At 35.7% G+C, this 15,795-nt stretch overlaps 1 protein-coding gene across 2 annotated transcripts in view; it reads right to left on the reverse strand.

Moving 5' to 3' along the window:
* Window positions 1–1,705: 1,705 nt before the first annotated feature.
* Window positions 1,706–15,795, reverse strand: part of Tmlh (Trimethyllysine hydroxylase) — a 74,071-nt gene continuing 59,981 nt past the window's right edge. For both annotated transcript variants that reach the window (XM_081751667.1, XM_081751666.1), the window contains exon 8: window positions 1,706–2,026. In XM_081751667.1, coding sequence (XP_081607793.1) covers window positions 1,759–2,026 — 268 coding nt within the window. In that variant the 3' untranslated portion in view covers window positions 1,706–1,758. The remainder of the gene's footprint in view (window positions 2,027–15,795) is intronic.

A 15,795-nucleotide genomic window follows, 5' to 3' on the forward strand; every position in this document is an offset into this window, starting at 1 on the left:
TGAGAAAAAGACTCATTAAAACCCTCATATAAAGTTTTTTCTTTTCTCTTTCTTCATTCAGTTATGATTATGATCTTGTAAAATATATATATTTATATCTTTTTTAATTCGTACCATATATTCCAAAAATGTAAGTGAATATATATATGTTATCACAACGCTATTGTTCAATTTCACATGCAGATTGATTCATTCATATGTACGTTGATTGCATGTTCATAATTGTGTCTAATTCTAGAATAGATATAAAAAATTGACTTCGAATTTTTGCATATTAGCATGTTTTTTTCCTGATGTGATATTGATATGCTCTTTAAACAGAAATTCGTTTCAGGTATTTTGGGGTAAAACAGTAGGGTTTTATAGTGCATATATTTGCATATTTCAGAGGTTAGTTAGTGCATGTTTATGTCGTTATTGCATATAAATGCATATTTAAAGAAACGACCAAATTGATAATTTTTAATGTATAATAACTTTCGTCATAAATGGAATTCCAAGTTCTAAAATAAATAGACTCGAGATCTTGAAATGGTTCATTATGCCGGCTTCGAATATTTTCCAAGGTCATGTAAAAGCAGAATAAGAAAGGGGTGAGTGATTGATTCAACCTCCTGGCAATGATGCATGATCGACACCTTTTGTTTTAAAATAGAAGATATAAATAACGGTGTCAAATCACCTACAACAAAATTTCCACTTCACCCATCTCGGAAGTTAAAGTTGCTACCATTGTGTGTGTGTGGATTTGCAATTGTGTGGTCCTGTGGCAGGACAAAAATACTGAAAGAAAAATCTAGAAATTATCTCCTGAAACAGGGTCCATTTAGTTGTAGTGCGACATCTTCAAATCTGAAATTTAACTACGTCAGAATTTTCTTCATTTTTGTCCACCCAGTTTTTTTTTTTTTTTTTTTTTGTAAAATTAAATAAACGAGGGAGGGCCATTTAAAAATTTGGCCACTTTGATGACTTGTTGTGCGAGATCTTCAAATTCGAAATTTAACTAGCTCATAATTTTGTCCAATTTTCGTTCATTTTTGTCCACCCAAGAAAAAGTTTTGAAAATTCAAATAAACGAGGGAGGGCCATTTAAAAATTTCAGAATAATGTGTGTATGACAAAGTGGACATTATTTTCGAAGAAACTCCTAGGTCTAATTTTCATTTTTATATGCATTATATTCCAGTTTCCGTGTAATTCTTCTGTATTGGCGTTTTTTATATAGTACAGCAATTTGTATAATTAAAGCAATTTGTATACTTACACATTCTTTTCTCTCGAAATACTGGGACAGGAAATTGGGAACACTTTTTTGAAACTAAAATATTCGTATTTTTTAATACTTTTCAGCAGTTCTTTTATTTTATTATTATCTTTCCAAAATCTAATACGGCATGTCTTAGCTAAGTGTCCAAACTACAATAGCACGTTATTTATGTCTAAACCTATTATTTTCCAACAGGACTTTAAAAAAATTTTAAAAAATGGAGAAAAATTTGGGTACTTTCCCCTACGTCATTCTGGATAGTTGCCCAACTATGACTTCTGACCATTTTAATCAGGACTCTCAGGGAGAGTCCAAGGAATATAATAAAACAAAAATTAGTTGTCTAGTTTTCTCCGTTTCGAGCCATCTAAGGCTCAATTTTCTAATACTAAAACGGTCTTAAAGATTTATATAGTAAAGTTCAATAAAATAATGTTATATTTTAATTACTTTCATTTTATTTTAACTCGTTACAGTGAATCATCTTATTAGAGAATTCCTAACACTCTGGCTTTACTAAGAAAATCTGCTCTTCCAATGTAACAACCACACATTTTCCTGTGCCCAGTGTAGGCTTCACGTCCGTGAAGAACTCTCCAATTGTCGATAAAAGCGACAGTCCCTGGTTGTAGCTTCAATTTCCATTCACGCTCTGGACGCCGTATTTCTGTACCTAAATTTCTAAGCTCCTTGTAGAACATTGTTACTTGGTGAGATGGTACAGTGCGAAGAGGAGCTCGATCATATAAATTGAACCTACAACAGGTAAGGTTTCAAAAATAATTCAACATTCTTCAAAAAAGTAGTACTCATACAGGAGGATAGAATTATTTCTTACAATCAATAAGACCCAGTTTTTGAATTTCAACTACTCTGAGCTGTGTTTCCTTGTGATATTCTGTATCAATGAACATTGACTATCAAGAGATATTTACATGAACACAAAATGGATACGCGTAGCCACTATTTTTAGGTGCAGGTACTTATGGAAGAAATGGCAAGATCATTAAATATTCTGTCCTTTATTGGCTTTTGTATTGAACTGTATTTTGCAGCCGTACTTAACAAAATAAAGTAATAGTTGTTTCCTTGTATTGGCCTTTGAATTCAGATATAAATAATTTTCTGAGTATTTGGGAAAATTAAATAGCTACCTACTTAAATATAGAAACCACATGTTTTATATTGATGATATAAATATTAACGTCCTTATTAATACATCTATCAAAACACTATTCTGTAACAACTTTAGGTCTTATTTTTTATTTATTTACGTTAACATTAACGATCAACCTACAAGAAAATTTACATATTTAGATATTGTTTTTACAAATGATGAAAATATAATGTTATAATTGAAAAGGCAAAATATGAAGAAAAAAGTAAAAAAAAAAAAAAAAAAAAACTATGAAAATCAAACACCCAAAATATGAAATATACGAAACTAATACTTTCTAAAGAATAAACTAAATATGTATATATTGCCTTACAATTAAGTAACGTATTCATGAACTTTTTAAAAACACGTCAAGCGTAGGTTAACGTCATTATGTCAGTAATAAAAAAGGTTTCAATGAATAATACTGTTCAACAAATTTTGATCGAAAGTATTTAAATTGTTTAAATTTATGATTTTTGCATCATTTAAGCATAATACGAGAAAATATAATAGTGCACTATTCCTAGCTTTGGTTATGAAAAAGATTACTCTTGTACAATAATATTAGTATATTTCAAATGTATTAAAATTTATGAACATATTTAATCAAAGTAGTTGTAAATACCGAGATTAAAGTATTTTTACATTCATTAAACCGTAATGTGATAAGTTTGGATATAATTAAGACATACACTAGGCCATAATTTTATACCCTTGTACGTCCATATTTTAAAATGCGCAAATCAATGTTATATAACGGGCTTCAAATTATGGTAGAAAAAATTTGTACAAATATGTTTATGCTACATCAGGTAAAATCAGCACGAAGTAGTCCTAATTTATTTATAGCTGAGTAAGAATTTACAATTAGTATAGACATAATCCAACAGTTTCAAAAGAATCAAACTTAAACACAATATAAATTTTCAAACCAACAACTACACCACAATATAGGCAAAGGTTTCGTGAGATCCCTTGTACAAAATAGATTCCTGTTGAATTCATTTTGAGCGTCTTCGCTTGGCCTGCCTTTTATACAGTACATCTGAAGCGTCCCTTACAATAGTCCAACAGTAGTCTGCTAACATTTTAGAACTCCACTTGCCTTCATATCTCTTCTCCATGGTTGCAATATCTTGATGAAAACGCACACCATGTTCGTCACTTAATGCTCCACAATCCTCAGGAAAAAAGTAGAAATAGGAATGAAGAAAGTAGAGTTTCAGAGATATATTGCAATTAAGTTTCTCGTAGCATAACAACAACTCAGCCACTATTTCTCTGTAATTTGTTGTCGGTGTCTTCCCAAGAACTGTGAACAAACACTTTTCAAGCTTTCCCACTAAACTTTTTCCTCATCTTGTAGAATTTCATCGAACTGATGATCTCTGAATAGCTGTCAAATCTGTGGTCATATAAAGACGCCTTCTTTAACTTTGGCGTCACTTAAGCGAGGGAATTTTTCTCTTAAGTACTTATAGGCCTCATCCTCTTGGTTCATGCTCTTAACAAAACTTTTCATGATACCTAATTTAATATGAGGCGGGGGAAGCAAAATTCGCTTACGATCTATAAGTGGTTCATGTTGCACATTTTTCATCCCTGGCTGAAGAGTTTCTTTTGTACTCCAGTCACTTTTGCCGTAGTGACATGCACAATCTCTACTGTCCCACGCACAAATAAATCAACAGTATTTTGTATACCCTAACTGCATACCTAACAACAGCGTTATAACTGAGGTCACCACAAATGAGCCACTGAAAATCATAATATTTAATGGCTTTAGGTTAACGTTTTAAATTTTCATAAGATTCTTTCAAATGAAATGCATAACCTACTGAATTGAAGTTCATTTCCAATACGTAAAAGCACTGCCTTTAAATTCACCTTTGACGAATCTATGAAGAGCCTCCACTCCGTAGGATCGTAATTAATTTTGAGAGCCTTCATGAGACCACTTATATCTATATATGCCACAAGTATGTCTTGTATAGTAAAAAATGAGGTGAACTTCTTTTCCCTATTCCTATACAATGAAACATTTACTTCTTCCTGCAATAAATTCCATTGTAACCGTGGCGCTAAAATTTCTGCTTTCCTTTTTGGTAGGTCTAAATCCCTGATAAGATCACAGCTCTTCTTGAGTGAGTCTATGTGGTTCACTTGGGGGGTCGTTTACCACAAAGTCAGAGTCGTTCGAAGTACTTGGTTCAGGAGCTACAGCTGCTTGATCATAGTAAGAAAGGTGTATTCTCTGGGTGAGTCAAAAGCAGGTAGTCCTTCTCCATGTGGAACAGGGCGCATTGCAGAAGGAATGTTAGGATCCACTCCGCTTCTTCTTCCTGGAAATTCCCTTCTGGACAGAAGGAACCATACAAAAGTAACAGTCTTTGATGTGGTCGCTTGGCTCCCTCCAAATCATAGGCACTGCAAAAGGCATTGAACGTCTCTTCCCATTAATCCAGTTTCTCAGATTGCTTGCACAAGTGTTACAAACAATGGTGTCCAAGCCTTATCCTGGTCTCCAATTTTACAACCATAATAAAGTTCATAAGCTTTTCTTATTAACCTTTCTAACCGTGTGATTCCATTTGGAATCACAAGCTTCCTTGCTTTCATAGCGCATGGATTTTCTTACTTCCTTAGACTTAAACATATAATCCATTGAAATAAAAAAAAAAATCTTCATTTCCAAAACATAATTCAGGTCAGAAAGGGTTAATGGTGTTATATGCTGCTTTTGTGAAGAAAATGTTACTTCTCCACACACATAGCAGAAATTGTCCGGTCTATTCACACAATGTCGCGGCATTCCCGTCTATTCAAACACTCAAAATGTCATTTCAAGCAACTCAGAGGAACTGTTCAATAACATGCTTATAAAACTATGTCTTTTTATATGTTATATATGCATATAAAAAGACATAGTTTTATAAGCATGTTATTGAACAGTTCCTCTGAGTTGCTTGAAATGACATTTTGAGTGTTTGAATAGACGAAAACTCAGCGGCATTGTGTGAATAGACCGGACAATTTCTGCTACGTGTGTGGAGAAGTAACATTTTCTTCACAAAAGCAGCATATAACACCATTAGCCCTTTCTAACCTGAATTATGTTTCAAGAAAATCACACCAACAGCTCTGATAACTGCAATAGCGTTATTGTTTCGAACAATGGCAGAACGCAACTGTGATAAGGAATAGAAAGAAATAAAGCGTTTGTATAGTTCCTCCAGTGTTGCAGATCAGGGACATTTTTATCTCAAATAAAGCGAATATATTCACTATTATAACGTTATATAACGTTATTTTTAGACATGGGTGTAAAACAAAAACCAGAGCTAATATTTGATTTTCACTTTCACATTCATGATCAATACCACAAAATCAATAAGAATTAGGTAATTTTGTTCAATTTACATTTTCATTGTTGAACAGTCCAATTGGTGGTGTTAATATATATATTGCGGCTTTTAGGTGCTGATATGGCAGTCTGAGTCGTTATTAGGCTAATGATTATGAGGCGTAAGCCTATCACAGGTTCGAATTCCTCTGAAAAGGAGATATATATTTAACTGTCCATGAAGTTTCTATGTTCGTGTTCCTGTCGCATCGTATTAAGTAGAAAATTGCATTTATAAAAACCACGAAACGACTTAGAAAAGCGATAAGAGTCTCACGTCTGATGGGAAGGGTTCTAGCTTCGATTCTGGCTATGCGAATTTATAGTGTACAACATAATATTCCTAAGTTTGGTGGGGCTCTTTCGTTTCTTCTCACACTTTTCTTATTCATCAATTCATCCATTATAATTCACTTTTATTGATCACCCGTTTTCTTTAGCCTACAGACAAGGCGCCGATTTCTCTGTAAATTTGGGGGGGGGGGGCATTCAAATACAGAAGGTATATATATATATGAGGATTTTAAGACAAATTGCCAATTGTATATTCATAAATACAATAGGGGACCCACATGAGCTTGGAAGGGGGGGGGGCAGGATCGACGCCCTTGCCTACAGATTATATCTGTGGGACGAAAGCTAGAAGTTTCTTTTCATTTCATTTCAGTCGCACACAGTAAGAATAAAACAAAGCGATACAAGCCTGGAAAATATTTAACTATCACATCTCAGTTGCCCTAACTGTGTGTTAGTGTCACAAAGCATCTTCCCTCATCGTGGGATACAGTTAAGAATTTTTTTAAAAGTTAAATATATTAGGGTATAAGTAAATCCTATGTCGGTATGCCTTCCTATCTCATAAAGGAAGGCGAGCCTAATGTAAAGAGAGACGTCCTTCCGATCGGTCCTCGTCTGAGGCAGGCAGGGTTGGGATTGTAGTTATTACTTGGTTTCAAAGAGGTTCTCAGATCATTGGTTGGAATCTGGCGGGTTGTGCCATGCTATGGGATTCGGTATCTTGCGCTGTCGGGACGTCTCCTGGAGCTAAAAGGGGAATGTAAACATTCCGGTGTCAACAATGGAATCGGTGGTAGCCTTCCACCAGTAGATATCACTGGGTCTGGGAGATGGATTTCAGTCTAACGCAATTAATCTTATAAGAAAGGAAGCTCTCCTTCTAAATGGGGGAAAAGAGCTCTCCTCGCTGTAATAGTGGTTAAAGCGCACGCCTTTGGTACAGGGTTCCAAGTTCGATTCCCGGTAGAAAAGCATTGAAGCAGCTACGGTGGTTCAGATTCCGCCTTAGCAATAGGTTCACCTCTCCTATGATCTCGTTGATTTTAAAAGGAATGCTAAACTTCGATAAACTCCGGTAAAGAACGTAAAGAGAATTATGCGAAATTTCCATTTATGACATATGGATAGACGGTGTTAGTCATCCTTACACGTCAAGATGTAAACGGATTGACTCCATTACCCAACTCAGAGGATATAATCGTTATAGCTACCTGTTGCGAAAAACTGAATTCAAAATTTCGCTTATATGTATAGGTTATAGATAACCATTTTTACAGTCTGCATTATCCGTTAATATGTTAACGGATTTACTCTACTAACAAACTCGGTCAGTACGATCGCTCTAGCTGTCTACTGTAAAGAACAGAATTCAAATATTGACTTATATGTATAGGACACAGTCTATAAGTAGTCCCGTTATCCCTTAATATCCCTTAACGAACTCGGCCGAGATAATCGCTATAGCTACCTTTTGCACATATATAATATGTAAACAGATCCGTTAATATGTAATATTAAACAGTCGCTGTTATCCGTTAATATGTAAACAGATTGACTCCATTGGTGGACTTGGTCGAGGTAATCGCTCTAGCTATCTGTCATAAAAACAGAATTAAAACATTTGCACGCATGCGCGGCATATGGGTTATAGATAGCTAAAGTCACTGTTGTCCCTTTATCTGTTATCGAACTTAGCCGAGATAATCACTCTAGCTATATATTGCAAAATAATAATAATTCGCATCCGTTCAAGAATTATCATGCAAAGTAACAGACAGATTAACAACATATTTGGTCTAGGAATTAATTCGTGCGGGTGGACAAGAGATGGCGCAACGAACGGAGCGTCCCACAGTTCCGTGTATCCACACATGTGTTGCAAACCCCTGTCATCGCGTATCGTTCGTAGTATAGGGCAGTGGATTAAAGCGTCAACAACACCAGTTTGTAGTTAAGTGAACATGGCGCAATTTGTGCCTGATAAAGTGTTTTTGCGGGGTGTCCTGCTGCATTACTTTAACATGCAGAAAAGTGCGACTGAAAGTCATCGTATTTTGGTGGAAGTGTATGGTGACCATGCTCTAGCTGAGCGAACGTGTCAGAAGTGGTTTGCACGGTTTAGAAGTAGTGATTTCGGCTTGGCAGACCAAGAGCGAGCTGGACAGCCAAAAAAATTTCAAGACGAAGAATTGACAGCATTGCTCGAGCAGGATTCGTGTCAAACGCAGGAACAACTTGCAGCAGCATTAGGCGTTGATCAAACAACAGTCTCCAAACGCTTGAAAGCCATGGGAATGATTCAAAAGATGTCACATTGGGTTCCACATGAATTGAAAGACAGAGACGTTGAAAGACGAAAAACCATTTGCGAATTGCTGCTTCAACGACAGAGCAGAAAGGGGTTTCTGCATCGAATTACGGGTGATGAGAAGTGGATCCATTACGAGAACCCTAAACGAAAAAAGGCCTGGGTGAAACCAGGTGAACCAGGTCCATCACAACCAAAACGAGATATTCACTGTGCAAAGGTTATGCTGTGCATATGGTGGGATATGAAAGGTGTGGTGTACTATGAGCTGCTGCAACCGGGTGAAACTATGAATGGAGAACGTTATCGACGACAATTAATGCGTTTGAAGCAAGCTCTGGCCAGAACACGACCAGAATGGGAGAACAGACATGATAAACTTATTGTTCAACATGATAACGCTCGCCCACATGTCGCAAAACCGGTCAAAACCTATTTAGAAAATGTCGGATGGGAAGTTTTACCCCACCCGCCGTATTCACCAGACGTTGCTCCTTCGGACTACTACTTGTTCGATTGCATTAACAACGATTTGATTGGACAGCGGTTTACTTCTTCAGAAGATATCGAAACATGGGTCTCTGACTGGATCGCTTCCAAGGATGAGGACTGCTTTCGCCACGGAATCCGTACATTGCCTGACAGATGGGCGAAAGTGGTGGCTAGCGATGGACAATATTTTTCTTAAGGTATTTATGTATTTTGTGTTTGTACTACAGCTTCAATGTGTGCGTACCAACCGCACGAATTAATTCCTAGACCAAATAATATTGTTAAGTCTCACTGCGTGATCCTAATAAACAAACAAATAAAGAAAAGGAAGAGTATAATTTTTGAAGTTGATACAAGGTCACTGGATTTAGTGTCAGTTTAGGCACACGAAATGTAGAAAATATGGAGATTTTTACTAAATATGAAAATTTTATCAAAACATTATGAAATATGAAAATTCTAAACATGCTATTTCGATTCAATATATATCACGAAACATTAAGATCGTTGTTCCCATTGCCCTACGGGGCATGGATTAAAATACGAAATTTCAAATTTGCCTATTTCTAGCCATAAACTTTGTTATATGACAATGATGGCTCATGTTTCCTGTAACGCCAAAGAAGAACGTTACTTATTTTGGAATTAAAAAAAAATCAGATTAATAAGTTAGCGTAGCATATAAAATTTAAATTCCAGATTAGGTGAACCTAACTACGAAATTTATTATTAACCTTTGTGTATTCTTAAGGAAAAAACATCTACTATTTTGGAAACTTTCTAGAATTTTTATTAGCAAGGACCAACATCGTCTTCAGTGGATATCTTTAATCATTTTAAAAATATATACTTTATTTTTAACCTGAAAACTTCTTGACATGGCTTACTTTATTTTGGGGGGCTACCATATACAGGGTTCCCACAAAAAAGAGAAGATGGATTTCTCTGACACAAATTCTTGTTTTCCCTGACAAGTTCTTGAATATAAATGGGAAGATATGGGACAAGTTCTATTATACACTTTTCTAAAGGCCTTCTCTATCTCCATAGCCTATCTCCATAGTCGTCCATAGGTCTGCACGAAATTTATCAACAACAACAACAAAAAAAGCAATATAACATGCAGTCAAGAATATACTGCCAACTCTCCAAGAGTCCTATAATTATTAGTCCTAAAATGAAATCTTTTAAGTTTTAAGTTCCATGATTATGTCATTTAGGCTACAGGAGACGGTGATGATGAGAAATGAATGAAATGGTGAAATGAAGGAAGTGAGAGAAAACGAGAGAGAGAAAACTCATGCACATGGTGTTTGTCCACCACAAAGTTCACCTGGCGCGAGCTGGGTTCGAACCAAGGACCTCATGAACCAGAGGTGAACGCTCTACCACTGAGCCACCGCGGCCCACTATCAGTCCCAATATTGACAACTTTGAGACATGTTAATCCTCACACTTACATTTTTTAAACAGAATTTTGTTTCGCTTCCAGTTCTTGAATTTGTTCTACGAGAGCGTCTTGTTCTTGTTTGTAACATAATTCTATTTGTTTCTTCTTAACTTCAGCACTTAGTTTTCTTTTTTCACCTTTGATTTTACTTTCCTATGCACTTCTAATTCGTTTCTGTTCAAGGTTTCTTCGATCAACAGGAACAGATTCTACATCTCCATTGTACATAATTGCATCATGTACCCCTCTGTGCTACCACAAAACCTTCGATTTGGTTTTCTACAATAAGTGTCTTAATGACTAGGAACCCATCCTCCACTGAGATTACCGTGAGATGAAATTAAACATTTTCACAACATTCCACAAATCAGAATATTCTTGTTTCTTGGACATTACCTTTTTAAAGAAATCATCTAACCTGATACTGCCCATTTTCTCTTCGTATTCTCTGAAGTCAACTGCAAGAAACCCCTGAATTTCAGGACAGAAAGACATAAATTGACACTTTGCTTTCTCAGCTACAGAATCAGATATTTTGTTATGCTCATGCAGAGCTTGTAGGATGAGTTTCATCCTAGTCTGTGAGGAAGTTCTGGATTGTTCTTTTGTAGCCTGGGGTCCAAAGTTGACAGAGCGCGGACCAGTTTGTACTTCAGAGGGCTCCTCTCCATAATCTCCTTCATTGTGCCCAGCAAAAAGTTTCGACAGTCAAGCCTGAAACCTAGTTTATCTTTAGCTGACGCTTTCAGTTCTTTTAGTAGTTTTTCTGTCTTAAAACTGATGTCCACGGAATGACGAGTCATACTTCGATTTCTGCTTTTACATGATCAATTATCCCCCCCTCTGTCTCACACACAAAAACACACACACATACATAATATCTCACTCCTTTAGTACGAAATAGCAACACTACATCAGTGTCATCATGGGAATGCTGTATTATTGTGGTCCTCTTCACATGTCAATCTGTACAACTGCTAGAGAGGAAACAATGTTAGATTGAAAAAAGAAATATTACACTTGATATTTATGTTCCCTGACTTTCCATGAAATTTTATGCAAAATGCATGATTTCCCTGACATTCCTTGATTTTCCAGAATGTGGAAACCCTGGTTTATATATATATATATATATATATATATATATATATATATATATATATATATATATATATATATATATATATATATATATATATATATATATAACCCCTTTTTATATGGATTAAGGGATTAAGCTTAGTGTAAGTGCACCCAACACTAAAAGTTAACATTTGTTACATATTTTTTCTTTTGCAGGAAAATGCAAATATATTTGTCCAGTTCTTCACAAATTCCTCGGTTTCTCACCTCATGCACCATGTGATTAAATTAGTACAATGTTGCCATATCCTGTATTCATGCGCATCTATGATTATTAATTTTACTAGCAGTCAGAACTCCTTGAAACTTGATATACAGACAATTCGGTATAACGAAGAAATTTATAATTTAATAAATCATTGATTTCATTTTTAACATAATTTCAACAAAAATAATTGGGAAATCAAAATTTAGCTTTTTAATTTTTGTTGATGTAATATGAGAGATGATTTGAGATTTGGGACTGTGGCCGTCACGAACACAATCGCTGGTGGAGAAAAGGAATTTACTAGCCAGTTAAGTAATTTAAAAAGTAGACTATTGTTTATCGTTTACAATGACCATTCTTTACCGTATACAAAGTTCTGTATTCATAAATATATGTGGACTTTTTCATTGGCTACATAAAAAGAAGCTAAGAAAAAAACTAATTATGTTTCGGTACGGGAGAAGAGAGATGGTAGATATAAAGAGGAAAACTAATTTCAATCACAATTTCATTTATTGGGGAATTAATAGGGATACCAGCAGCAAGGTTAAGCCAGAAATAATGATGCTTGTGAGCTGGTGTGCTGACCATATTACATTACCCAGATGAACATGTGTTATTTGGCTAGTCATAACCCTTCATGAGCTGTAGATCCAGAAACTTTTTAGTTTTAGTGTGATGCTGCAGAAAAATGGAATGTATGGCATTTACATAAAAGAAAATGAGACGTCTTTAAGGAACATTTTTCGAAATATTCTTGGGAATTTGGAATCTGCCATAATTATATCCCGCAGACTATTTGTAAGCAGGGTTGGCAAAAACCAGGGTTTTTATTGAAAAAACAAAAAGAAAACTTTTTTTTTTTTTGTGTGTGTGTGTTTAAATTAGGTTTTTGGTTTAAGTAATTTGCTGTATATATTTATATCACATATGAACAGAAATAGTTTGTTTCGCCTTGGTGTTATTATGCAACAGCCGGGTTATGCTGGAAGGGGTCACATAAGCTTAAACCGGAATCCAAGGCGCTTCTCGGCTTGCATCCGAAAAAGATTGTCCTCCATTTGAACTCAAAACCGGGACTAATTGGCCACAAATGCGATACGTCTGCCGACTCACTCACGAAGGACTCCTGATAAAAATACGTTGTACTGATCTTTACATATTTGTTAATATAATTGTCAAGAGTCAAAAAGATAAACAGTTGCACAAGTGAAACCATTATACAGAATTACATATAGACAATTTGAAAAAATACTGCAGAGTACAAAAGAACTAATTTAGTCCAAGTTTGTTCACTATGACTTTTATTAGTCCAAGTTAAAGAAATACAACGACTTAATTTGCATATCAGTAAGAAAAGTGAATAAAGATACGAATTATTTGAGTCCACTTTGGCTCTGACCCATTTATACATAAATAGATGCAAAAGATACTTCTGACTTCAACAAATAACTCTCGTAGGGTTTGTATGACTCCCCCCCTCCCCCCCAAAAAAAAGAAAAGTACGGCATTTCGCTGTCTTTTATCAATAGTAAACATTATTAAAACGAAACAACATTTAGAATTTTTCTTTGATTGCAATCGCATAACAATAATAATAAACTATAAAAAAAAAGCACAACGAAACATTCAGAAACATTTAAAAAAAAGTTTCTTTGTAGTATAATCTCTCTGAGTAATGAATGGGGAATTTAGGTGTGCATATAATACGAATAATATACGGGAGTGAATAGCCCACAAATGTGTGTTCATCAAAACTTTACGAACACTCACTTTTACGAACGTTTTTCGTTTTAAACTTTTTTTTTTTTTTTTTTTTAAGCCAGATGGTTTAAACCAGCCAACCCTGTTTGTAAGGCTATCAATATGTATCTTAAGTAAAGATTTTGGAGTCGTACTTGTCAATCAATACCTGCGCACGAGTTTGATATAACTACAAAGTCTCTCGCGACGGGAGAAACAGCCTAGCTGCTGACGCCCCGATTAAATCATAACTATTCCGTTATTGTAAAATCTTGTTTCGCTTGCTCTGTTCTTTGCTGATAATTGGAACTATATGAGACCTCGCACTCAACCTAGAATACGAGGGAAATTACTGGACGCAGTAGAGTATCTGATTGAATAATGCATGTCGATATAGAAAAACAACTTGTTTTCACATACACACGCTTTCCAATGGGCACCAAAAGGTTTTATTACTATTATTTTACATCGGGACAGACTATAAGGCTTAAAAAGGGTGTACGGAAGTAAAACATACACTTCATTGACTTCGGCGCACATGGAGGTGATGGACTCAGCATCACATTCCAGCTTCTTCACTCCCCCGCCTTGGCTATCCATTTCACAAATGTTTGGTGGATTTGAGAGGCACACTTGAAAAAAGGTACAACGAGAAAAATTTCCTGTCCCCACCGGGAGCTGAACTCCAGGCCGCTAATGTATTGCACATTACCGCTTCTTGTATGTACATATATATTATGCACATTACCGCTTCTTGTATGTACATATATATTATATAAAAAGTACAGTATTATGATGAATAAGACCTACAGATTGACGTGTGTTTTTTTATGTATAATGAAATTACAAACTAAACCAACTTTTCTTATCAGCACTAAAACTGTCGAAAGGGCATTAACGGCCATTCACGGACTATTAGTAAGACAAATGTTGCCACCGTCACTTATTATTATTATTTCTTATTGTCACCAGAGACTAGCTGGCTCTTCCCTTGAATAGTGTTACCCTTTAGATCTTAACCTTTTTTTTAAAAAAAAAACAAGTTATAGAAAAAGTTTGTGTGTAAATTATATTTTTCTTCCGTTTTGATTTCTTTTTAGCAATCTGTGTGTTTAAATTTAAAAGAATTTTTGATGATTTTTTAAAAATATACTCGGTGCACACCGAAAGTACGTGCCGTTTCGTTCTAATTTCCAAGAACAAAGAAACACAGAGAACTAATCTATGTCTATTTCTCAACAAACTCTTCTTCTTTATAGATACACAGTTGCCATCACTACGTCCATTTTGTGTAGCATATGGTATAATCATTTTTGGGGGTATGTTTCGGATAGTGGAAAACAGCACTTCCCAAGAATAATCTACTGGCAAAATGGCGTCCACGAAAAAAAAAATCCTTGAGGTTTAGGAACAACCAGAAGTTACTCGGGGCAAATCTCGTGAGTGGGATGGGTGTGAGAAGTTCAATACCGTAATCAGCCAAGAATGAGGTCACACTCTTAGCATGGTGTGACAGTGTATTGTACATGTGGAGGATGAAATTGCCATCTGCCATTTGTGGTCATTTCTCAGTCAATTTTGGCAAAAATTCTGTATCCAAAAGTGCGCGAAAATGCTCGCCCGTAATTGTGACTTTTCGGAACAGGGTGGGCTTATATCGCTCCCTGTAAACCACAGAAGATAGCGTACAGCACTTTCTCACTTTCTCAATCGATGCCACCTGAAGAAAAGTTTTCGGAGGTGATTAGTGTATGTGTTTCCACTGCATTGACTGCTTTTATTTCTGGGTTGAATAATGGATTCTGTGATTAATTCATTGTAGTCTATGTGTTTCCACTGCATAGACTACTTTTATTTCTGGGTTGAATAATGGAATCCGTGATTATTCATTGTCACAACACTTTCTACAAAATTGCTTCCCTCTCTTCTGAAGCGTGTCAACGTTGCAACATTTGACATAATCCTTGCCTCTTTTTGATCGTCATTAAGCATTCGTGAAACCCAGCGAGACGAAACTTCCCTTAGGCCCAGTTCGTCTGTGATTTTTATCGTTCTACTGTTTCCACTGTTAGCCCCAGTGTATCACAAATCTCGCGCATTGTGACACGCTATCTTCCATGATAAAAATTTTCAACGGGTAATGTTGGTGTGAGCTGATGCTGCTGTTGAATATCCAGACCTCTGCTCATTTTTCACATTTGCTCTTTGAACTCTGGTACTCACCTGCCAACAATATTTTCTGCAAGAGCACAACCACCATACCCACTTTCCAATTGGCGATGAATATTGGGTACACAGCATCCAAATGCGGTGAGAAATTTC

Source organism: Thermobia domestica, chromosome 3 (genome assembly GCF_964235325.1).
Source record: "Thermobia domestica chromosome 3, izTheDome1.hap1.1, whole genome shotgun sequence".
NCBI lineage: Eukaryota > Metazoa > Arthropoda > Insecta > Zygentoma > Lepismatidae > Thermobia > Thermobia domestica.